Source organism: Rutilus rutilus, assembly GCF_951802725.1.
Source record: "Rutilus rutilus genome assembly, chromosome: 25".
In the NCBI taxonomy this organism is placed as follows: Eukaryota; Metazoa; Chordata; class Actinopteri; order Cypriniformes; family Leuciscidae; genus Rutilus; species Rutilus rutilus.
This window is the reverse complement of record NC_140229.1, coordinates 20400001-20426447: the sequence shown is the minus strand read 5'-3', so window position 1 is coordinate 20426447 and position 26447 is coordinate 20400001. Positions and strand designations below refer to the sequence as shown.

The 26447-nt window shown below is 37.4% G+C and overlaps 1 protein-coding gene across 2 annotated transcripts; it reads left to right on the top strand.

Annotated features, from left to right (window-relative positions):
- Positions 1-18101: 18101 nt before the first annotated feature.
- Positions 18102-25648, top strand: loxa (lysyl oxidase a). 2 transcript variants are annotated; one of them, XM_084400827.1, is made up of 8 exons: positions 18102-18176; positions 18290-18961; positions 19749-19857; positions 20303-20440; positions 23238-23394; positions 24678-24773; positions 24863-24978; positions 25063-25648. In XM_084400827.1, exons 2-8 carry the CDS (start codon positions 18340-18342, stop codon positions 25067-25069), a joined length of 1245 nt encoding a protein of 414 aa, XP_084256953.1. In that variant the 5' UTR covers positions 18102-18176; positions 18290-18339; the 3' UTR covers positions 25070-25648. The 2 variants fall into 2 exon arrangements, with proteins under 2 accessions (XP_084256953.1, XP_084256954.1); XM_084400828.1 differs by lacking the exons at positions 18102-18176; positions 18290-18961; positions 19749-19857 and having other exon boundaries at positions 20066-20379; positions 25063-25645.
- Positions 25649-26447: the final 799 nt, after the last annotated feature.

The following is a 26447-nucleotide window of genomic DNA, read 5'->3' as shown; positions in this document are numbered from 1 at the left end:
GAGTCACCATGGCAACAGCGCCAGACAAAAAGAGGTCTGCATATTCTCACCTTTACATTTTAATTAGTTATACAGTGTTGGGTGTAATTAATTACCAAGTAATCTAAATACTGCAATTTAATTAAAGGGATTACTCTTAATTCTTCTGTAATTTAAAGTAAAATCTGATGTAATTGCATTAGACTATAGAACAATTCTGTATATTTAACATACATTTTTAAAAGGTATATTTTTTATGTAACCTTCTCCCTCTACACACTTTGGTCAATTCAAGAATAATTCATGCAATTGTTTATTTGAAAGCATTAAAAGTGCAGTTTCTTGTCTCTCCTTGTAATGTTGAAATGGTTGAGGTTGACATGGGATTTAGTAATTAGTAATAAGTAGACATTAATCTAATTACACTGTTGAAGATGTCATTTGTAGTTAGTAATACAAGTAACTTACCCAACTGTTATAATATCAGAGGTGAAAGAACAGTGTGTTATTCAACCTAATTTTAATGTTCATGTAGGTGCAATCCTGCAGGTATTAAAAGAACATGGCAGCAGCTGAAAATTAAATATGAAAACATAATTCAATCAAGTAAGGCTTGAGCATATCATGGGTGTAGGCTACCTGACTTTACATTTGACATAAATAACTAAATAGCATCCAGTGTAGCAGTGCAGCAGCATTTGCTGAGGGAATTCCTGGAGGGACTTCAGAGCCAGTCACTCCCGAAGGTCCAAGGGCCTCATAAAATGTAAGAGGTGTGTTATTTTTTTATATAGGCTATTTTTGATATTTCAATTTATTTTACTTTGGTTTGGGTTTTTGTTGGTCCCAACAGATTCTGATGGTAATATCTGTCTGTTGGAGCCTCCTGTCCCAACAGAACCCCAGGCAGTTGTAACCTACTCAATACACCATTATGACAAATAGTGTTATAAAGTGTAGGCTATACTCGACCAAACGCTCCAGGACGATGGGGATAAAGAGTTTCTGCTGCCACAGAGAAGCCTACAGTGTCTACACATCAAACAATCTACACATTCAGATTTTTTCACATATTTATGTGGAGTAGCCTATAGAATCAAAGTTTAAATCTAAGTATAAATGGGTATTCTTATCTCTCCCCCTGCCCCAAGAGTGTGGAAGAACAGCAGGAGGATGGTCCATCAACTTCTGCTGCACAGATCAACACAGTTCAGTGATTCTCAGTAAATGCCACAGTTTAATTCTGTAGAATTTGTTTAGAACTACATTATGTAACTCTAATCTACTACTGTATTTTCAATTGCCAGGTAAGGAGTTATATAGACTTCATCTTATTTACAAAAAAAAAAAAACCCAGTAAAAATAGCAATATTTAATTTATTAATAAAAGATTAATTTTATTAATAAAAATGTACTGAAAGAATGAATGAGGTGTTTAAACACTACTTCCTCTTTAAAAAAGGGGAGGAGACCAATAGAAACTCTGGGTTTACCGAAGAAAACCTGCTCCCGACCAGGTTAGGTTCACAGAGTAAGTTACCATGGTAACTGACTCTGAGTATAAGTTACCTCTCTTTCAGAAACGGGCTTGACTTACTCTGCTTTCTCAGGTTTAACATACCTCCCATTCTGAAACAGAAAACTCAGAGTTTCCCTCATTTCAGGGTTAACATACTCAGAGTTTTCACGTAACCTCCTTTCTGAAACAGGCCCCTGTTCAATAAGCAATAAGTTGATTATATGAATTGACTGTTTTTAAACATGTAAGACTAGTCCCAGAAAGGGCTCTATGCTCACTGAGGAAACAAAGGACCTTTCTGGAAATAAACATGTTCAATCATAATCAATCACCTCAGTATTGTCTTAATTTACATTTCTTTCCCCTTCACCCCCTCTTCCCCCATCTCTTTTCTCCACATGCTGAAACCATCTGAAATTTACCCCAAAATCTATATGGTTTAAAGGTGGGGTAAGCGATATTTCAAAAACCGACATTTTTGATATTTGAAATCTACTCAAACAAACACACCCCTCTCTTCATTGCTCTGCATCCAAAACTCACACTCCAATCCTAACCGCCCTGCTCCAAGGCGGCCTCGAACCCCGATTCCCCCGCATGCGAGGCGAATGCACAAAGAATGAGCTAAACACAGCATTCACAGCATGTATGAATGACAAGCACAAACAAAAGGGTAACACTTTATTTTACAGTGTCCTTGTTACATATGTTACATGTACTTACCATAGTTATAACAGTAAATTACGCATAATTACATGCAACTAACCCTCAACCAAATCCTAATCCTACCCTAACCCTAACAACTAAGTGTGTAGTTGTTTAATATGACTCAGTATAATTAAATATAAATATAATTACAATGTAACAATGACACCTTAAAATAAAGTGTAACCAAAAAAGTGTAAAACACTTCCACTTGCATATATTTGACAATCGGAATATCAGATATTTCATGCCATAGCCAACAAATTTGTGAATATTTTGAATGAAAAATGACATAAAAGCAGATCATCATTCATTCAGCTCTGTTGTTGCTGCGGTGTGTCACATGACGAGCAATGAGGCGTCAGCATGGAAACCATAAAGTGACACGTTCTAAATAACGGTCGCCTTGAAAAACTCACGCTGGAGGGTCAGTCAGAATATTTTAAACTTACGTGTGAAAGGGTTAAACAGTGTAGCTTTTCCAGTAGCTAACTACTTTTTGGAGCAAGTAACGTTAGAGGTGTAGCGCGAGCAAAATCTACATTGCGTTTTGTCGAGCCTGCGATGCACTGAAGCAGCGTAGCTTCTTCTTACTATATTACAAACTTAATTTGTGCATTACCGCCACCTGTTGTTTAATCATGCATCTTGCGGCTTACCCCGGATTTCCACCAACTGCGGAACGGCTGCGGATCGGCTCCATGCTCCGCTGTCCTTCACATACATGTGAATAATAGCCATTTTAAGAGTATTAATTATTCTGCTTTATTGCTCTCTACATCAAACTATTTCTGATTTAATTACAATGACCAGTCATGGTCTGTCCGCCAGTTTGGTAATGAACATAAAAGACCACTAACGTTTGCGCCATCGTTTTGTTTGTCAATTATAATTGAAAAAAACGCTGGTGGACCGCCAGGTCATTGTTAGCTGGGTAGTCAGTCGAACAGAAAATTAAATTGCGATGTAGCTTAAGCTAATTAGTGCGCTAATCACACGACAAAGGCTTTGATCTAATTAAATTGGTGTATAGATTTGTTGCAAACCGGTTTTGCTGCTTGTGATTCGCGTTCTTCTTTCACAGTAAATTCTGCGAGCTCCATCACTGCATGTGCTGTGAGTTTAACGTGCATTTTTCAAATGCCAGTAATGCTGTTTAACGTTCACATAACTTCCAACATTTGTGTGGGCAGCCAGATAATTACAGCATTTCACTCGATTTATAATATAAAAGCATTTTTAATGTCATAGGCCTTGTCCACACTAATATGTTTTCATTTGAAAACATATCTTTTTCATCTTTTTCTCTCCGGTTTGGTCTTCCGTCCACACTGAGACGCCGTTTTTATTAATAAAAACGAAGCTTTTTGAAAACAATCTCCAAAGTGGATAAATTTGAAAACACTGTTTCCACGTTGTAGTGTCACTGTGAAACTGGAGGTATTTAAAACGATGACGTAACTTTAGTCACGTGACGCATATTGTACCAATAGATGTTCATGTTTATACCGGTATTGTGCCTGTTACGTGCTGTTCACTTTTACACAGTTGCTAAAACCCTGTTACTTTGCACACTCTTAATATCACAGTCCTGCAAACATGACAGAATATTCTCTCGCATTTGCTGTCCTGCCGAAAAACTTGAGCAGTTTTAGCGTTTTAAACCAAACGTATAATGATGAGTGAGTGTGACCTGGACGATCAGTGAATGATGAGATATTTAGATTATCCTATCAGAAGAATTGCACGATACATTTTTTTTTGTTTTTTGTTTTTGTCTGTATCATCTCAGTGAGCTTTTGTGAGGTTTTACGCATGTGCATTAAAGGTGAATTTAGCGTTTTCAGGCGTTTTCCAAAAGTTTCTCATCCACACTGAAACACCTGAAAAAGCTAGTGTGGACGGAGAGCGTTTTTAAACAAAAACCCAGTTATCAAATGTATCCGGATTAATGTAGACGAAGCCATAGAAACCTAAAGGTCTCGTCACAGTTTTCCGCCAAAACAAATGCTCAAGTGTTTCCAATCCTTTCAAGTGAAGAAATTAAGACAAGTATTGTCATTTAACAACCTTAGTGTAAAGTGAAAATGTATATACTCTGCAACATTCCATTATGTTGTAGCGCAGTTGTATTATAATAGTAGACTTAGCCTATATATTTCTATATTTTCATTGGATGTAGGCTATTTTGTTCTTGCAATGTCATTTGTTGCAATTTTGCGCTTTGACTTTGACAGACAGTCTGAGATATTTGAGTAGTGTGTAAAATAAAACAATCCTCTTTGAAATCATAATTATATTGCATTGGTTTAAACACTACATATTTTACTTAAAACATTCCTCAGACACTTATTCAGTTATTTATAATATACGTCGTTCTAAAAAATCTAAAGTAGGTTCAACGTAGCTAGCTACTTTTTGATAGTAACTTGTAGTGTAGCTCACTACTTTTCCTAAAGGGTAGCAAAATACAGTAGCTTCAACACTGTTCTTTTGTATCTCTATTTCTGCAGTCTTTTTCTTCAAATCTCCCTCTTTCTTGTTCTATGCATCTTTATGCAAAAGGTATGCATCTTTTACTCTTTACTTCAGAGCAATTGATATTAGGCCTATGTATTGATAATATTTTCCTTGGCATGATACATTTACCTGACTAATAATGAATTGTTACATTTTAATTTTTTCTGACTTAAGGTTCTTGCAGTCAGAAATGTTCGTATGCGTTTTTTCGTATTCATTATTCGGTGGGTGGTTTGCAGTCACGTGATTGTGATGACGCGCGAAATTCAGACGGAGGGCAGGAAGTGAAGAGCGGAATGGACGAGATGGCGGAAAGTCCGTACTGGACTACTTTTGACGCTATTACAAGAGAAATATACAACAAAAAAATCGAAACATATGTTGGACGTGATCCTTACGTTATGAAGAGGAGTGATTTTTCAACTGAATTGAAAGATTTTGCCTGTAACGTTACGAGTTTGTCTTCAGTTACAGGGGTAACTTACAAACTCAAAGAAAAGAAGAAACAATTACTTTGACTTTACAAAGTTCAGAAACTGGTACGTTACACAAACATAGCCACATAAGTTAATTCACCTTTGACAAAGTGATCACTGCACACACAGGCATTTTCCGACGTAGGTTTGCAAGCCATTTTTTTCCGGCGTTTTTCGGTCAATTTCTTGCCTTTTTCCCTCTTATGAACAACAACTTTTGGTACTCGATAAAAACTCCTCGTGGTTTCATCGATTTGAGCAACCATAAACGACGCAAAACATAGGCATTTTGAGTTTGTTATAGTGGTTCTAAATGTAGCAAATCACTTCCTGCCCTCCATCTGCATTTCGCGCCATGGCAACGCAGTGAGGTGACGTCATATGCAAACAAGCTATTGTCAAAACACCTCTCAAAATGCTTGCTACGGATGCAAAAAACGCAGAAAATCGAACCTGATCTGAATTTTTTTATGACGGATGAAAGTTTCGGAGGCAGAGTGAAAACGTGATTGGCAGATTTGGCACAATGTGAGGTCGTATTTGTTTTTTAACGTGCGTAGTAATCCCTACGCGTAATATTATAATTTCGTACGCCGAAGGACCTTTACTCTGAAATGATTAACTCTAGTAGATTATGTTGTATATCCATTGTTACCGCAAATCTGCATGCAAGGTTAAGATCTCAGATTAAATGGAGCATGGGGCACATCAGGTGGAAATCTAGATTTCTGACCAGTCGACTTTAGTTAAGTTGTTATGCAGTCACATTCACTATAGGGGGCTAGATAAAAATACTATTAAAATCATAGCAAGCATTGGGGCGGCATTATTAGTACTAGCCATAATCTCTGGTTACTGTTTCAGTTTAACTGAAATAGTTATATTATTAAAGGGATAGTTCACCCAAAAATGTAAATTCTGTCATTAATTGCTCACCCTCATGTCGTTCCAAACCTGTAAGACCTTCGTTCAACTTTCGTAACACAAATTAAGATATTTTTGATGAAATCTGATGGCTCAGGGGGGGCTCCATTGACAGTTTTTTTTATGAACACTTTGAAGGCCCAGAAAGGTATGAAAGACATCGTTAAAATAGTCCATGTGACTACAGTGGTTCAGTTTGACTACAGCGGTTCAACCTGCGACGAGAATACTTTTTGTGCACCAAAAAAAACGACTTTATTCAACAATTTCTTCTCTTCAGTGAGCACCACGACGCCTGCATGTGTGGTGATGATGCAGGAGCTGGAGTTCTGACATGTTTACAAGCAGAGGAAGACGCACGCTCAACATAAAACAGTTCATAACTATGTCTGCCGATTTCGACACAGAAGGTGAATTGTATTTTTTTTTTGCACAACCTTACTTATTCGAACCAGAATATACAGAGAACGAACTAAAAGAGATAGAAGAGGCTGCAACACAACCACAGCCACAAGCTTCTGAAAGACAGAGAACAATGGTGAGATGGTGGTGTAGATGTCATCAGTGTCAAGCGATGCCTACTGAACAGGAGAGTGTGTGCTGCATCAATTGTGATATTGTCATGCCATTTCTTGAAAGTTTGGATAATTCAGAAAATGAGACGACACATGTATCTTGCTGTATAACAGAGGATCCCGGCTTTCCACACGCATACGTCGTGGTGCTCTCGTGAGCGCGCGTCGGAGACTGATACGGAAGAGAAGAAATTGTTGAATAAAGTCTTAGTTTTTTTATTTTTTGCCGCACAAAAAGTATTCATAAAATTAAGGTTGAACCTAGTGTTGCACGGTGTACCGATACTTAAAAAAAAAAAAAAAAGCCTCCCATGGACGTCTGAGTTTTTTTCCTGACGCACGCAGCAAAGAACCTGCCGCTGTCAGTGTCATGTGACAAAACACTACAGCGAGATGGCTGCATGTGCGAGCACAAGTGGTCCACGACTCGTAGAAAAAAATGACGCGAGGAGTGACATATGGAAGTACGTTGCCTACCTTGCTCTGTTGCACGGTGCACCGATACTTCAAAAGTAAATCGGAAATTAAAACGTCACGATTCCTTAATTTATTAGTATCGATACTTCTAAGAATGACCGCGTTCCAGATTTGTAAGGCCTGCGACACACTGGCTGCGTGTTGTGTCCGTTTTTATTTCGGCTCCCATGTTAACTGCCTGCGTGACACACGCGTCTGGGCGCAGCTTGAGACGCGCGGAAAACGCGTGCATGCTAGAAATAGAACCGACGCCTATTTTTCACGCCTCACGCAAGCGTGTTGGAAGCGCTCCCAGGCAAAATAGAATAGGAAAAGATGTTTCTATGTCATTTTAACACGAATACATATTAATAAATGACATTTTGATGTTTGAAAGTTTTGACATAAATACATATAAATGTAATTTAAAAAAATATTATCGATTTTCAAATATTGCACCTCTCAATACAGAACGAATTATTCTGTAGCCTATTTTGCCGTCAACACTGCCGACGTTGTCTTTGCTGCTATATATTTATGTTTAACATGAAGTATAGGCCTTCCACAACTCTCTCCCCACATGTCAAATATATCACCAATGAGGCTTATCATATGTTACCAATATTAAACATTGTTTAATATAATCGCTGTTCATATTTTTATTCAAAGTTCAGAATCAAGATAAAGCTCTTATGTTTCTTATGATAAATGAGATAATGCTGCAAAATTTATAATTTTTTTACCTTGAATGTCATTGCTCTAATTTATTTTTGATATTTTGATATTTCATATTTTGTTCAAATGTTTAATATATCTGCTGTTCATATGTTCATTTATTAGTGTGTTATATGATTAGAATGTTGTCCCGGTTTTAAAATAAAGCACAGCAATGATATTTGAGAGTGTTTCTCCCTTTTCAGGAAAAGTATCGAAAAAGTATCGAAATCGCAATACTTGACTTGGTATCGGTATCGAAACAATAATTTTGGTATCGTGACAACACTAGTTGAACCACTGTAGTCGCATGGACTAATTTAACAATGTTTTTCCAACCTTTCTGGGCCTTCAAAGTGTTATTTAAATAGCTGTCAATGGAGCCCCCCAATCGGATTTCATCAAAAATATCTTAATTTGTGTTCCGAAGATAAAAAAAAGTCTTACGGGTTTGGAACGACATGAGGGTGAGTAATTAATGACAGAATTTTCATTTTTGGGTGAACTAACCCTTTAAATTTAGGGGGCTAGATCAAAATACTATTGAGGCACTCCGGCATTATTTCTTAGTACTTGCCATAACCTCTGATTATTGTTTGAGCTTTAGTTAAATTGTTATATAGGCAACTGTTGGGGGCTAAGCAGAACTGCTATTTAAATAATGGCTAGCATGCGCAGCCTATTAAATGGCATTCGAAGTCGGGGGGCTTTGCAGGCAGTGTTTGCACATGAAGGCAGCATAACAGTTCAATGATCTACAGTAAAATAGAGAGAGATTTGGTGATATCTAAGGGGATATTTAATTACTACTATAGTATTTTCTCACTAAAAATGACATCAAAAGTGGGAAAAGTTGGTCAAAAACATACATTTACTCAAAAACTGACCGCCAAAACTTTCAGACGTCATGTTTATTTATTTTTTTGCTCAGCTGTCACAGTATGGAAAGCACAGGACTGTGGGATATCAGTGAAGGATACATCAATGCTGCCTTCAAAAAATAGATATGAAAGTATCTCAGGAGACAAGAAGGGAAGCTAACATTGTTTCAGACGTACTTTGATGCCTTCCTACCTTGGAATGCATCCTCCGAAGGCAGCATTTTTTTAGTTTTCAGACGCAGCCGATGTCGCGCATTGCCAGACCTTCAGACTGACGGCAGAATGTCTGGACTCCATAGCAGCTTTCACTGGCCAAGGACCGACCAGAGGCTGTCTGACTGACATGTAAACAACCAATCACAGTTCAATTTGTTCTGCATCATGTTTAGGGGTGTGAAATTGTAAAGTCGATGTCTCTACAATAACAGACAGTGTAAAACTCTTTGATGTATTTTAAAGTCTATACTGCAAACTTTACATACTTCACATACTTTTGAAAATCCAGCATTTAGCTGATCCTGATAAGCGCTCATTGTGACAGTTGTAAACACAATGGCTTGCTTCTTTGATAAGGGGGTCACCGTTAATAAATGCAAAATCCTGTAGAATTCAACCAATCAGATGACGAATCTCCTGAAGTGTTTCCAATTTTTTTTGTCATATATGAGATGTTCAGCCAACGGTCCGTGGGTGTGCCTTTTTTTCACTTGAGCACTTGCCCCCAAAATGTCTGTGCATGGCCCTGTTTATTTTATTATTTTATAATGTTTCCTGGGGTGCCCTTATAATGTTAGTATGGTTTTTACATCAAAAATAGTCATAATTTAGAAATAAAAGGCATTTTTCCTAGCCTGATTTTAGCCTCTGATTTGAACGCTCTGTTTGAAGGGGCGTGTCTGTGTGAGACTTCAGTGTAAACGCCCACTGCTGTGATTGGCTGACATGTTTGCATATGAAATAGCTAGTATTACATGTGGAACTCTCTCTCTCTCTCTCAAAATCTTTTACTAGACCTACGTTTTTATTATCACTGCTATCAAGATTAACGAATCGTGAAAAGTGTTGATTATAGTTATATTTAGATGTATTCTCATCACATGAAAGGTTGCAGTGATGAACACTGAGCAGATGACAGACAGTTGACAGTTGATCACGTGAATGAAGTGATGGGATCACATTGCAACGCAATTTCTGCACTCTCACAAATGCTTTCACCAAATAACAATGCAAACACGATGTAAATACAGTAAGAGCTTCTTTGTGCAGTGTAACAGCTACAGCATCGTTTTCATAACGAGCTTTGGCAAGTGTCCAGATAAACTCGTGGTGCATTCCATTCGACTGTAAGTGGACTGCGAAGTGGACTTCTCAGGTTTTATCGCCATCTTAAGTGAGATTACAATCCGAAGGGAGCGAACATGTTCCTTTCGAAGGGCACTGCGAACGGCATAGGGAATAAGGGAACATCTTTACATCACTTCACAGGAAGTTGAGAGCGAAAGTCACCCAACTGTCATGCACACTGCGTAACCACTCTGAACTAACCATAGAGCAGAGTCATTGGAAGAGATTTTAAACGGCTCTGAGTTTACGTAGAGGATTCATAAATATTGTTATTACAAACTAGTATTTATGAATGGTTAGGGTGATGAATGTTACATTTCCATAGTCAATTGTATGAATATGTAAACAAATTAAAAGGGTTGAGAAGCAGCTGAGGCACTGTATTTTTTTTTTTTTTTTTACCTCTGGAATGTTTACTATGCAGCTGCACATGGGAAAGAAAGCTCACTAGATGAGACCTCTACAATTATTAAAACCATATTAAGAGCACATTTATACATAGTTAACCAAATCAAAATGTATTTTCATATTGAATGACAGTTAGCCTACTGTACAGCCTTAAAATACGTGTACAGTCAATAAAAGTAGTCTATGTAATAAACTAATAGACTAATACAATGTTTTAATTATGTATTACAGTGTTTTGTGTGTGTGTATATATATAGGCTAATTATATGATTTTGAATTTAAAAGTAAAGCAAATTACAATATTTATTTATGTTATATAATCTGCGCGACCCCGTCGTTGTCTTTCTTTGATGACGTTGCAGGGCATTCACATGACTTCAATAGGCTATATAAGGTTACCGTGTTCCGGGACTATAGAGCAGTGTGAAATGTGAAAATGTGAAAATTCCATAGGGAACAGGCAAATGCTAATTCTCTTCCAGTTACTATAAGTTGAATAGCTTTATGGACACTTTCCACCTTCTTGGTTTGGAAGTAAACTATAGCATAAACTCCCAGATGAGACCATAGCAAGCGCGAACTTCCCAGGTAATTAAGACATGGCGTGAACACACTTATTCCGGTCCTGCGGAGGGCAGCATAGCAAAATACCTTTGCTTTGTTTGTGGAAGTAACACATCTACAGAACACGTAATGAAACTAAATGAATATGTCCAAAATGACTTATGCAAACTGTGTTTTGGTTAAAGATTGTGTTTCCCTGACGATGAAGAAGAAAAGGAAGCGCGCCTCCGCCGTCACTGATCTGGTGTCTGCACGTGCAGGTCTCGTGTTTCCCGTCAAGCACTTTCAGCAAACATTCAGCGACGCAAAGCCCAGGCAGACAGTCGATGAGGAGGGCGCAGTGTTTTTCACCGGGGTGTTGGAGTTCCTTGTGGTCGAGGTCCTGGCTTTAGCTGGACAAGATGCTGTACTTCATCAATCAAATAAGATCACACTGCATAATCTCCCCGGACTGCAGGACAGAAGGAGATACGCAGAGTTGAATTGGACTGTAAAGAGGAGGAAGGAGTCGGTATAGCGACGTAGTTCGCTGTGCTTTTTTTCTTAACTGACTGATGCACGAACACTTATTACATCTACAGAATTGTTTTCTCAAGCACACTGTTTAGTGTTCCTTGTGTGTCTTTAAGTTATGCTTGACATGTCTCTCAAAGCTCTGCTTTACTGCGGTTATTGAAGTTTATGTTTTTGGCTGTGCAGTGCTTGTGCATTAAGTGTGTTTTACACACGCGTATTTGTTGCAAATAAACAATATTGTTGCAGTTGAACACACTTTCTGATATTGGCATCTTTTTAAAATGCAAACAAGATACTTAACTACACAGTTAAGATAAAATATACTTGTCATTGGATTGGTATGACTATTTTAGTGAATGGGTCAGCATAATATAACTAGCTAACAATGACTGGTATTTACAGACAAGGTTTAAGATAGCCCCAGACAAAAATGCATTTGAGCTGTTTTAACTGAAAGCGACTTGCGACATATATTTTAATACATCAGTGCCATTGTTTTGTCTAATTGAGCTAAGGCCTAATCCTGGCTTAATTTAAGACCGATCTGTGAAACCAGGCCAATAGGTTTAGGGTTACGTATATGGTATTGTAAACAATAAGAATGACCTAAATGGCCCAGTTGCATAAAAAAAAAAGAATTTTACTGTCAAAATATATATTAACTGTCATTTCTGTCATAATACTAGGCCTGTTCTGTTTCTGAAACACTCCTGAATGATCCCTAAAATGTTAGAAGACTAAACTGATTTGGAGGGAATAAATTAATTTGTTCGCATAAGTACAAAGAAAGGGTTTTAAGATATGTTCAAATATAAGATGTTTTCAAAAGTCAGTGATTTAAAAATTGAACATGAACAAGATGCTACGAACTGAAGTGCTACAGTTACAGATCTTTGCCAACAGGTGGAGCTCATACCACATCCTGATCCTGTAGTGAAAAGTGATTGTGACAGTGTCTGGAATAGCATGCAGTATTATGTATACTGTGAACACTGCAATTATTATTATGTTTTAAATTTTTTGTTTAGAACACCCAAAGGAGCAATATTTTCTAGTGTGATGGAAAAGCAGTAATTTTCAATATATCTTTCTTGCATCATTATTTAAACACACTTCCAATAAAAAATTTTTTTTTAATTAATTAAACATGCATCATGATGAGGACGAGGTCATCTGACAAAGGTACTTATTAACTTTTGTAGTAATATAATATAATATTTTTATACTGATTAAAAGACAGTTCTTTTCAGCTGAATTTGGTTATTTATATTGGGCCTGTATGTTCATTTTCAGGAGACTTATATCCCTAGATAATAGGCTACATTTTATTATTGCTTTGGAAAATACAATTGCTTTGAATGTTTTGTGAAAATAGGTTCCTATATATGGCCTATTTTATTTAGTTAATCCTATGTACTTTCACAATATATTTTTGTCCCCATTGTCCATATTTGTATTATTAGCAGACTAAACACTATTTTCTTCTGCTGCTTTCAATCAAACAACTTACATTATCACCCTATTAAGAGGGGGGTGGAAAGACACAAACAAGGCCCGACTTCAAGAATTTCTGTGGAAATGTTTAGCCAAAAGTCTGGGATAACTTTGAATTCTTCTTTTGTCACCACCAATGATAACATTGTGGTTTACTCCTACTCATAAACAGCTGCTATTCAGTGGGATTTATAATGAGGGAATTCAAAAATGGCCGAAAGGGCATGACAGAAATGTTTAGAAAGGAGATGGGAAGATGTTCCCTATTCTAAAGAAGAGAGGGACTCCTCCCCTTATTCTCTCTCGATGAATTCTCTCCCAATCCAGCCTACACGTGCCGAGTGCCACGTAGTCCAGTGTATACCAGTTAAGGCTTTGCTCCTTGCTTCTGAGTAATGGAAACCTGCTGTTTTTGCGTGTTTTTTCAAACTGTGTCGAGTTACAACTTTATTTGGATAGTCTACAAATAGTATAGATGTGTTATATTAGATCATTTATGATTTAAGTTATTTAAAAAGGTTTTATTATAGGAATTTATGGGCAGTCTAATGTTAGATTTAAAAAAAAAGAAGAAATTCTCACATTTAATAAGTTAATGAAGTCTGCTCATGTGCTAATTTCGAAGTAGGCCTACAGAACGTTCCTCTAATGTATTTGATTCTTGTTTAATATTATATTAGGAATATATAGAGCAAGATCTTCCTCTGTAATGTAGGAAATCGATTAATGGGTTTATGGGTACGTTTACACGACAACGATGTACTAAATGTACTGATAAATGGAACAGATAACAATGTTTTCAAAACGATCCTTTTTCACACGGATCTGCGAAAATGACTAAAATCCGTTGTATTAATCATGCCAGGCCAGTAGATGGCGATGTCACTTTGTAAGGAAACACGAAATAGGCATGCGCATGCCGTCACCATTTTCACAAATTCACATTTATGTTGTTTACACGGATATGATAACGGTATTTTTTTTTAATCTATAGCTTTTAAAAGGTTGCGTTTTCAGACCCCCAAAACTCCGTTGTCATGTATCTGAACGGCCAAAACACATAAAAAGTTTTCCGTTTGTAGTTGAAAACTGTGTCGTGAAAACGACCCCAATGTCAGGGGCCGTTTACTCGACACAGTTTTCAACTACAAATGGAAAAAAAATTCTGCGTTTTGGCCTTTCATTTACACCACAACAGCATTTTGGAGGCCTAAAAACACTAACTTTTGAAAATGTGTTTCGAAGTGCACGTTTACTTTTAACTTCTCCGTGTAAACTACCAAAAAAAACATGAATTTGTGAAAACGGTGCCATCATGCACATGCGTATAGACCTTATTATGCACCAGAGAAACGAGGGCGCCGCCATCTTTAGAATATTGTCTTTGAACTTCCGTTTTTGCGGTCGCTCTGTATATTTCCATGGCGCTGCTGTCCAGGAGTAATTAGCTTTTGAAGTGGGTTTACTTAATGTAAAGTTAACGAAAGTTATCATGAGGACTGTAATGTTTAAAGCAGATGACTTAACAAATGTCAGTCAACCGGGAAGATTTTAAAACGAGCCGTTCATTAATAAACGCAAAATCGCTGCGAAAATACAGACCGGAAGTCAAAAGACAACGAGCGCAGCGCTGAAAAGGGGCGGGGCTACATAAGGTCTATAACGCCATCAAACGTTTTTAGTCGTTTTCGCAGATCCGTGTGAACGGTGTTCGTTTTGACAATGTTGTCGTCTGTACACGAATGCAAAGGAAAATCTTTTCTGGTTTTAGTACGTCGTGTAAACATACCCTTAGCAGCCTATTTGGCTCCCGTTTGACTATTTTTTTGGAAACCAAAAAAACATGTTCTATATTTTATTGTTGACGTGATTCAAACATATGTGTTGCTCCTGTAGGCTAGGCATTAAAAGTAAGTTCACATTAACCATCGCTCAGGGCGAAAATGTTTTCCAAGCAGATTTCATGTGCCGCTATAGGCCTACTATTGATAATGGCCCGTTTTTTTATCTGTGAAAATGTGACCCACAGATATATGATTCACATTGCGTTTTACCTGTGACCACCACCTTTTGGCCGTCTCTGTGTTTTCACCAGACGCTTTAGACTGCATAGCCTATCAATTGAAGAGAAAGCAAGCAACGTGGACTGAGGAACTAGGTTAATTACTTTCATATGTGGTTCTACTGTCTGAGGAAAGCAGGAGCGACCGCTGCCAGAGGAAAGGGAAGCCCAGGCGCTGAACGTACCGGGTGATGTACGAAAAACAAAAAGTGACCCAGTACAGCTGGTTCTGCTCATGTGGCTCTGAGACGACGAGTACAAAGTGTTTTCTAGTTTATTTCTCAAAAACACGGCAGCTGCACTGGAACGCAAGGCTTTATTAAAACGTTTAAATCTGGCCTTGTGGAACATGAGCCAGATATTTAGAGCTTCATTCTTTGAATACGCCACCTGAGGCCTTGTGAAGAAAACCACTTTTATTTATCTCTTTGAATGCGCCAGCAGATTATGGAGGAGGACAGGAATTTAGGGTTTGTTTTATAATATGTTGCCATTTTAAGGTGTTATTGTCATGTAGCCTACTTTACATTCATTGTATTCTTGTCATAGCCTCTAAAACCAAATGCAGCGTTTTCAAACTGCTAAGACTCGCGTACCTCCAAGAACTTTTGGGCAGACGTCCACTTTTGTGCAAAATTAGCCTTGCTGGCACGTTTCAGCTTACGCAAGCGGTTCAGTGAGGTCATAATGTTCATATGTAAGGCCCATTTTTGAGTTCATGTGTGCGTGTCATAGATTTTCTCTTGATCATTATAATAAATCAAACGTTTAACTGATGCAGTTCTTAACACTCAACTGATTGATGGGTACTTTGATGACACAAGTGGAGAACATATTGCATGGCATGGCTTTAACACATAACATGCTGCAGACTATAAAACAGATTCCCGGATGCTGATTGGTCGATGCAGCTTTCCAGCTGTGGCATGAATCACCAGTTCAATAAAATAAATAACTGTGCAGGTTAGTTTGCATGGAAAGATGTTTTATTTTTTTAGTTTGTTAAAAAAAAAAAAAAAAAATGTTAATATTATTAATAAATTATACATTTTATATTATAATAAAATGGAACATTTTGATATTTAAAAAATATCTTGATTAATTTAATGTATTTTTTGTTATGTGGTAATTATTTTACACAAGGCCAAACTATATTGTGATATAGTCACCACATTTCCTACCTTATTTCTTAAAGGTATGTTGTGATTTTCCTCATTTGCATTATTTTAACTTTTTATTTTAACTAAGTTGGGCATCTCCAAGTTGTCCTAAATACATTCACAGAACTGAGGATACAAAATATCATATAATCCTCTGCTTTAAGATAATCTTTAGCATGTCTGTCAAGAAGAGTAACCAGACAAAGGTGCCCTCTAGTGTCCGCATTATGGAAGTTGACTGCACTCGTGGATGATGAATATAGTCGCTCATCTACCAGAGCTTTCATTTACACTGACTCAGAGCGAAGGCCACAATGAAATATCATCTATGTAATGTATGATCCACGTTCAACGAACCCTTAAATTTAAAGGATTTTCTCTGCTGGTCCACTGGAAAGAGAGGGAAAAAGACTTTGGGAAGCTCTGCAATGTTGGTCCTTGTGGTTGGTCACTGGTTATGAGTGGTTTAAGAGGCTAGACACAGAATTTCAAGACCATTGATTAAGTTCTTCTAACTTGCAATCATGCAAGCCATAGGATGCATTGCTCATGGGAAAGTATAAAGCAGTAGTTGGGTCAGATGTGAGCAGTTGAAGGAAAGAGTGGATCTATGTTGAGGTCTGGGTGGCCCAGGTGCGTTTATGATTGAACATTATAAACACAGTGCATCATGTGACGAACGTAGAACAGTTTCCAACAAGACATGGAGCTCCTATTGTAGCTATAAGCACATGTGATGTTTAAAGTAGCACCTCGTAAACCTGTGAAGGCCCCACACATGACTTTGCTTTCACTTTTCAGAGAAGTGGCAGAAAGTATCAAAGGATTTCGTGAAAGTGATAGGAGGAAAGTAAAAAACGGATTTTATTTTATGAGCAACAACTTCCCGAACAGACAACATAGTGTAATTGCAGGCCATATTCTATGAGAACAATGACATGTGGAGACATTTGTGCCAAGAATGTGCCTCTTAAAGGTTCATCCAAAAGTCAGACTGAGAGGGATTTGTCTCAACACAACATGAAAACCAAATCTTTCCTCAAACATCTTTTGTTAATGTGTTTTTTTATATATATATTTTTTTTTTACCTGGACTGTATTCAAAAATATAAAAAGTAAGAAATTAACGTAACTAAAAATTTTAATTAAAAAGTATTTAAACATACAGTATCTTGGTGTAAGTTTGGATTTATTTATGTAGGCTATTTATTTATTTATAAAATCAAAGCAATATGACAACAAAACCTTAAATAAAGAGGGATAATTTAGACTGACATGACTGTATCAGGGTCATTCCATTTGTTTAAAAATATTTAGATTTTTGTTAAAAATGCGTTTTTAAGTCAAATTGAGTAACCATACTAATAATGTAACCTAATAATGGTTTTAACTTTGAAAAAATATGTTGGAAAATAATGATTAATGTATTCAAGGAGCAAGTAAAGTATTGTTTAGTTTTTTTAGAAAATGGTAGGCTATATCATTATTTGGTATAGGCTATAATAGCCTATACTTAAAAAAAAAAAAAAAATACATGGCACATGTTTTTACATAGATTTTTAAAAGGTGTTTCCTTTTTTATTATCGCGAACATCTTTATCTTAAATTCATTTTATGTGAGGATTGGGAATGTACTGCACCGAGGAAAATTGCACGAAATATTTTTCCACTGATGTAAGAAAAAAAATTCTTTGCATGTTTTCGCCTTATTTTTGACCATGTTGAATCTCACGTTTTGCAGCTTTCATAAGAACCGTTACCGGAGCTTGTATAACAAGAAACTTTAAAAATCAGCTCCTCCTCCCTCTTACACTTGCGCATCAGTTAGTCCAAATGCAGAGCAATAGGAGGTCGCACTGAGATCTCATCTTTCCGTTATGTAAGTCTCACTTTATTTAATTTAATTTATTATTTGTATTATTATTATTATTTTCATTTATTAGCTTTATGAAAGAGCACAACTTAGCCCAGTTTCTTGTTCCCCCAATACAGTTACTGGAACATCGACAAGCAGAAGAACTGGAGAATCCAATTAAATAAAAATGAGTACGAGTTTAATTGACACCTTCATTTACGCCTTTGCGCATGTGTGTTTATTAAGTTGCATTGTACAAACGGGTCATTCTCAGCGTCAGGGCAACACTGGTGCGGCAGCTCTCAGACAAACCATACAATGGCAGCACAACGGCAAACTCTTTAGTATATTAAGTCAAGGCTCTGAGTATCAGCCACCGTTAAAACGAGACGGAAAGAAAGAGGAGACGGAAGCCAGGCCGATAGCCATCGTGCGCAATGATGATGCGGCTACGAGAACCGACGGCTCAGTTTCTTCATCTTCCCCTTCACGAGCCTCCCAGAGCCGCGGGTCCGCGCGTTTGCCGTCAGGTATCGGTGCGCGCGGTGGCGCCTCTAGCTGGTTATCAGGTGGCGATGGAGCGCGCGCCAGAGGATCGCACGGGCGCAGGAATCACACGGATCAGCTGCAAACATCGGTCAACGGCACCGACAGAACCGCGCGGGACGATGAAGTGATGGTAGGAGATGATCCTTACAACCCATACAAGTCTACTGATCCGGACAACCCGTATTATAACTATTATGACACGTACGAGAGACCCCGTCCTGAACAGCGTCCAGGATATGGCACAAGATACTTCCAGCACGGTAAGGACATATCTATCTATCTATCTATCTATCTGTCTGTCTGTCTGTCTGTCTGTATGTCTGTCCATCTATCTATCTATCTATCTATCTATCTATCTATCTATCTATCTATCTATCTATCTATCTATCTATCTATCTATCTGTTTGATAAGTGTGCCTGTTTGATCATTTGCTGCCTTACATTTTTAAGTACAATCTACTGTTTAAGTCATCTCAACTTAAATTACTTTTAACTGACTTAAAAAAATGAGTTGAATATTGTGTAACATAAAGAAGTTGAAAATTGCTGAAATTTGATGAGTTAAAGCAATGTAAACACATATGTTGTCATAACTAATTGATCATATAATTTTTTACAGTGTGATTATTGAGGATTCAAATCAGGTCGGAAACTTCATAATCTGTCCACCATCTAGCCTACTGGCTAAAATGAAAACTCTATCACTGGAGCTATATTGAAAACTATAAAGTTAAAAAAGTGTTTAGAAGTTTTGGCACCAAGTGAGTGCTCAAAAAAAAAAAAAGTGCATGATGTCATCGGATGCACCTCTATTTCAATTGCATAATTAGGCGTTTTTAATTTAGTTAAAACTGTCAGTTTAAAATAATGACATCTTTGCAGCAAAAAACCCCGGCTATGGTGGTTTGCTGGTCAGGGTGGTCTGGTTGCATTGGGTTAAGAGGGTTTTGGGGCATTTGTCAGGTGGCCATGCTGGTTTAAGCTGTTATTTTTATAGTTCTGTGCATTTTCTTGTATCTGTTAATAAAACATTTCAGTGTTTCATAGGTTTTCCTGATCTCGTGGGAGACCCGTACTACATTCAAGCGTCTGCCTACGTGCAGAGGGTTCCAATGTACAATCTCAGATGCGCCGCTGAGGAAAACTGCTTGGCGAGGTATTATTACTGAAATAAAACAGAAGTAGAGTTAGTACACTCGCATTCCTCCGAGTGTAACAGATGAGTCATGAGAACCTATTTAAAACCCATGTGGTAGGAACATCCAATAACTCAAACCAGCTCTGTGAGAGGGAAAAAAAATTAAACGAAAGTCCTGCCACGATGGGAAGTGAGAAACTCTGCAAACAAACTTCACATAAAGCTGTTTGCATGGAAAAATGATCACATGCTTGACTGCGAAACACATTACCGGGTCACACAAGAACAGTCTAGTCCAGTAAAAGGAGTGTTTCTTTGGAGACGTGCATCTGTAGTTGTTCCATGTGCTCTTGAAATGTGGCCACGGGGGCCAAGAAACACATTCTGAAAGCTGTTAGGACAATATGAGAAACTCAAGGAATGTCTGATATTCTGTAACCGCTGGGCTGTTTTTGTTGAGCAGCTCTGCATACAGGTCCAGCGTGAGAGACTACGACACACGCATGTTGCTGAGGTTCCCGCAGCGAGTCAAGAACCAAGGTACCTCCGACTTTCTTCCCAGCAGGCCACGCTACACCTGGGAATGGCACAGCTGCCATCAGTAAGTCTGATTCTGACAGCTCCAACCATTTGCAGCATTTTCTGCAGTTTTCTCACTTGTGTCTTAAAGGAGTAGTTCACTTTAAAATGAAAATTACCACATGATTTACTCACCCGCAAGCCATCCTAGAGGATACAATCGGAGTTATATTAATAAATGTCTAGTTTTGAGCTTTAATCTGTTGGTTGCAATCCACTGCCATTATCACTCCTTTAACTACTCCTTTAAGTAATGCATCACAGACCACTATTAAGAACTCTAAAGATATGATGCAGTGAACTGAATTCCTTAGCGAAAAGCAAGACTGTGAAGCTCATTTGCGGCTCTATCATGATTTGAGTGTTTTATCTGAGGGATATCTCAATCTAGTGCTGGTGGTGCTGTTTTTACAAGGAAAAGGGTCTGTGTTCTTGTCTAAATGAAAACACATAGCAGAGGCCCGGTATTGCTGCTTATACTTCAGTTGAGTCAGTAATAGCTCACTGCATAGTTTCATCATGAAGTAAGCCGTGTCTCACCACCAACTACGGCGTACATTTGGACAAGCTCCAGTGTATACACTTTAGGTCTTGCGCATAAATGGGGCGTAAAGTCTGTGGGCTGATTTGCATTTATTTGACGTGTCATAATATGATCGTTTTCTGCTTTTCTTGCCTGTTATTTATTTATTTCTTACTGTCTTCTTTACACTGGGGCTATTGAATCATCCAATATGATTAAGTGTGTTTTTTTAGTTTTTTTGGCTATGCTGCAGTTTTCCCGAAATCATTCACCAAAAAATTACCCATTTTGAATCTTTTACTCAGTCAAACCCTGTATACCAGTCTTTATTCTGAGAAACATAAAAAGAAAGATTTTGAAGAATGTACAGGTTGCTTTATTCCATACAATTACAATGAAGCGACTGGAGCTTTCAAGCTGCAAATATGATGCAAAACACCATAAATTAGTCTTGATACCATTTGTGTAGCAATGACTGATTTCTTTTGAGTTGGATCAATTCAATGAATCATTGATTCAGTTCACGAATCACTGTGTAATCCAGTTCACAAAAACAGTCTGAAAGATTTGTTCACAAATCTGAATTATTAATATGTTTCAATCCGAAGCCAGCACTGCATTGTCACGAAGGTTTAAGCATTGCCAATTTAAATATTCAAGAAGACGTGAAAGGGAACACAATTCGTTACTCTCACATCCGAAACGGACATTCTCTCTCAGAAAGCCTCAGACAGCACGCAAATCCTGAATTGAGCTCTCTTTCCTTCTTGCTCTTGAACGGACAAAAAAACCCTGTCTTGGCAAGTATTCTCGTAGTCGGTTATGTCTTAAGTGAACGCAAACAGTTGAGAAATAAAACGCATGCATTAAACTATATTCGATCCCGGCATTAGCTCTTAAAGTGACAGCAGCCTAATAAACCTGCTGCTATCTGTGATTTTATTGTTAATCAAACAACAAAGGACAAAGAAAAAATCACTCACTGCTCTTGACTCAACAACTTTTGTCACTTTAATAAGGATTAATCTTTTTAAGTTGTACAGTAAAGATTATGCAGTGTTATTTTACATTTGATTAATCATAATTTCTGTAGGCTACCTGAAAACTACTGTTAGACCTACCTGAAAAGCACTGTTTATTTCACTTGTATATTTGTTCTACTGTATTTATTTGTGCTATTGCTTGTAGTTGATTATTTGTTCTTATATTTAATTCTGTTTACTTCTGTTTAATTTATATTAGTTAGGCTAGTAGTTTTAGCTGTGGTAGCCTATCGAAATTGTAATAGAGAATTGTGAATTTTGTCATAACCAAAGTTTCATGGCCGGTAAAAAAATATTTATTTTTAAAAATGTTCCTTAGTCACCGGCAATTGGCACGTATGGCAAAAAGTTAGTTTTAGGCCCTGCTTATAGGCCAACTATGCAAAATTGGAATGTTGCATAAAACATTTGCGAATAAAACACCATTTCATCCCATGTGTTCAAGAGAACAAAATCGTTTCTTCCTGGGAAATTGCTGCAATCGAGGAAGCCACTTCTCTTTTTCCTACATCATAAATGACTTGCGTCTCAGAGAGCGAAGATGAAACAACTGCTGTTATGTTATTTTGTGTTCGGATGCCTGGTGTTTGGGAACGCAATCGTGAGATATGCTTCTGGGAGGTCAATATACCAAAGCATTATTTTGATGACGGACTTTGGCTCGGAAAATTTGCATACAAATAGATGGATGGAAACATTAGCTAATGATCTGGTAGCAGTGATTCTCAAATTTCAGTGTGTTCCTCATACAAAGCTATTGAATGGCTTAAGAAGCTTTTATGGTGCTTTTGCAGCATTTTTGAAGCTCTAAAGTCCCCATTTATTGTAATTGCTTGGAAAAACGCATGAAAAACTGTCCTAAAATGTTCATTTTGAAAAGAAAAAAACCATCATGAAAAAGTAAAAGTAAATCATGTGAACTGTCCTTTTAACAATTTCACTGGCTCCACTGAAACTATTTGAGGTGAACTAAGCATATTCTGGCGTGGTGTAAATTCTTGCTCACACATTGGCCATGAAGTCCATCTGGAAAGGCTCCACATGACATTCCTCTCTGACTGAACATCTGATACATGTCCCAGTGTTAAGGAAATTCATCAATAGGATTAAAGCGTTGAAAATGAATGGCAGGCATTCTAAGTCGATTAACTAGCCCACTTATCAATGCGATTCCCAGAGGCAGGCAAAATTTGATATGCACCAGTTGAAAGTCATGCATGATAATAACCTGATATATTTTGCTGTCTCTATAGGCACTACCACAGCATGGACGAGTTCAGCCATTATGACCTGCTGGACGCCACTTCTCAGAGAAGAGTAGCAGAGGGACACAAGGCCAGTTTCTGTCTTGAGGACACATCCTGTGACTATGGCTACTACCGACGATTCGCCTGCACCTCCCACACTCAGGTCACGCTCATTTATTAAAGTCGGCATGAAACGAAGGTTGCATATTGTGATTGTGACATATATTCAGTTTCTGGAACAAGAAAAAATGTGGGGCAGGACTTGATTTGTCCACCTGGAATTGATTGGATGGGTTGTGGTTTGCTATTGGTCGATCTCATGTGAGTGACAGGTTGCTCCGCCCTCACGCCAGTAAACACTTCATCAGAGAAGAACAGAGATGAGCTGCAAGAGGGAGGGGAAGATATTTGGATTAAAGATTACGAGGCACATGATCGTTTATAATAAATACTGCAATATTCCATGAAAAATAAGAATTGTCCATTTTGATATCATGGTAACTTTAAAGTCATTATTTATGTATATATTATATTTCTATGACTGAAGTGAAACCTCAAATGTGATGGATTTGGAGAACTCAGTTTTGGTAGCAACTCTAAATTATAAAGATAGTTCTTCTCATGAAAAGCACAGCAGACTCAACTCACAATTGATTTCGATTGACTTTGTGGTTAGCATGTTGCTAAGCTTGTTAAGCATGTTGCTAAGCTTACAACTCTCCTCCAATAAACACAAACAATAGATAAAACACATTTTTTTTTTATGGAACATTGCATTATTTATTATAAATGTATCCATCATTATTATTTTTTAAATTCATGTGCCCTCGTAATATTCAATCAAAATAATTTCCCCTCCCTCTTGCAGCAACATCTCTTCTCTTCTCTGAGGGCGGAGCAACCTGTCACTCACATGAGATCAACCAATAGCAAACCCAACCATCCAATCAATTCCCCATGGATGAAATCAAGTTCAGCCTGAATTTTTTCATTTTTGAGAAGATGGATATACATCATAATAGAGAAGAAAAGACTATCGCAACTTCAGTTTCAGGTCGTTTTTCGATTAACCTTACTATAGCAGTACCATGGGCCAATGATGGCATGGTATGGTAATACCATGGTACTTTGTAAAATACAATGATTCTGTATGAATAATATATCTTGGTTTTTCCATTATACTTCAAGGTACATCAAATAACGGTAGCGCTTTTTTTTTTACAGTCCTGTTCCACGTGTACATACTATGTACTCATTATAGTGATTACAATAACTGTATAATACACTCTGCACTAACCCTGAACCTACCCTTAAACCTAACCGTAACCCATAGTTACCCTATATTACCCAGTATTTCTTAGGTAAGAATAAAGTGCAACCCAAATAACATACCTTTACCATTTTACATGTCTCTGTGCTGAAAGTATACTGTTGTTGTTGGTCCAGGGTCTGAGTCCAGGGTGTTACGACACTTACAATGCCGACATCGACTGCCAATGGATAGATATTACCGATGTGAAACCTGGAAACTACATCCTCAAGGTTTATGGCCTTAATCGCATTAAGAGTTATTGTATTCAAGAAATATCTTGTTCCTGAGTTCCAGCCTTTTTTTTCCCTTTCTGGTTTAGGTTAGTGTAAATCCCAGTTACCAGGTGCCAGAGTCGGACTACACTAACAATATTGTGCGCTGTGATGTACGTTACACCGGAAACTACGCTTATGTTTCAGGATGTCATATTTCGCAGTGAGTATACCTTAAGTATTTCGAATGACTAGGGCAACTGCATCTAGTTTAATGTAACGTATTCATGTTTTTGGTTTATTTCAGGTATTAAGAATCTACAAAATAATCCCAAGGAATAGGAAATGATAGTTTGATGATAAAAACCTGCGACAAAGTGAACAGATAAATGGACAGCGGTCATGGGCCACTTTCCTGTTTGTGAGAGCCAATAATCAGCAGGGCATTTTAGTGTTGACTATGCCATACAATATAAAAACCTGACGCATAAATACAGTTTTAAAGTGAATTGCATTATTAATTTTTTCGTTTTTGTTTTGTTGCTTTGAATTTATTAAGCAAAGTGTCCAGGGTCATATTGTGCTGGATTCCTCCTAAAAACTGGATAAAATGTTGGTTATTTTTCCAGAATCCGCCACAGTTTGATACCACACATTCCCCAAATAATTTAAGCATCATTCTCTCAGACTGATCAAATATAAAAATGAAACCTTCAGATGTTGATCCACATTGTTGTTGTTTTTTTACCCTAAATGTGCTTTTTGTGTGTGCTAGAGGGATGCTTTAGTTGTGTATTCTAAGTAGATATTTATATACAGATACTCATATTACTGCAACACATTTTATATATGAAATGAAAATTACTTGAATAAACTTCACACTCAGCCTCATTAAGTGAATTTGTCTTATTTGTATTCTGACTTGGTATTCTCACATTATGATAATTAACAAATGATGCTTAAATTTCATAAAATAATGTTTGGCCACAGGTGGTTAAAATAAATATTATGGCCTGGTTTCACAGACTTAGTTTAAATGCAGGATTAGGCCTTAGTTCAATTAGGACATTTAAGTAGCCTTAGAAAAAAAATATTAGTGTGCATCTTGAGACAAAACAACGGCACTGATGTATTTTAAGATATCTCAGTGTGCAAGTCGTTTTCAGTTAAAACAGCTCAAACATGCATTTTAGTCTTGGACTAGCTTAAGCCTCGTCTGAAACCGGGGGTTAGTGTGCTGTTGTGTTATTTTTGTAACATTATGGGATGTGTCTGAATACAGTTTTGTGTGATTTATTTATTTTTCTAAAAATGTATATATTTTGTCACGACCTGTCAGGCCTAGGAGGAGGAGATGGTGGATATAATCATAGCCATATAACTTTAATAATAAACCAAAAACAAATGATACAATCCAAAATGGCAGGAGTAGACAAACATAGCAGCTTTGACTTAAACACAAAGACAATACTGGACAGTGAGTAGAACTAAACTGAGGGGTTAAAACTTAAATACACAGGAGAAAACAAACTGAACAAGAAACAGGTGAACAAAGCAATCAATAACCATGCCAAACTAGGGCTGTGTTTGAAATCGCACCCTATACCCTCATTCACTATTCCCTACATTGGTCCACTAATATAGTTCACTTGAAAGAGTGAATGAAAACGAGTGAGTGAATTCGGACACTGA

What these genes read in the sequence shown, in the direction of transcription:
- loxa (XM_084400827.1), top strand. Translation starts at nt 18,340, where the DNA reads ATGAGTACGAGTTTAATTGACACCTTCATTTACGCCTTTGCGCATGTG. An exon ending in GAGGAAAACTGCTTGGCGAG is followed by an intron (nt 19,858 to 20,302) that starts GTATTATTACTG and finishes TTTGTTGAGCAG; the next exon opens with CTCTGCATACAGGTCCAGCG. An exon ending in CTGGAAACTACATCCTCAAG is followed by an intron (nt 24,774 to 24,862) that starts GTTTATGGCCTT and finishes TTTCTGGTTTAG; the next exon opens with GTTAGTGTAAATCCCAGTTA.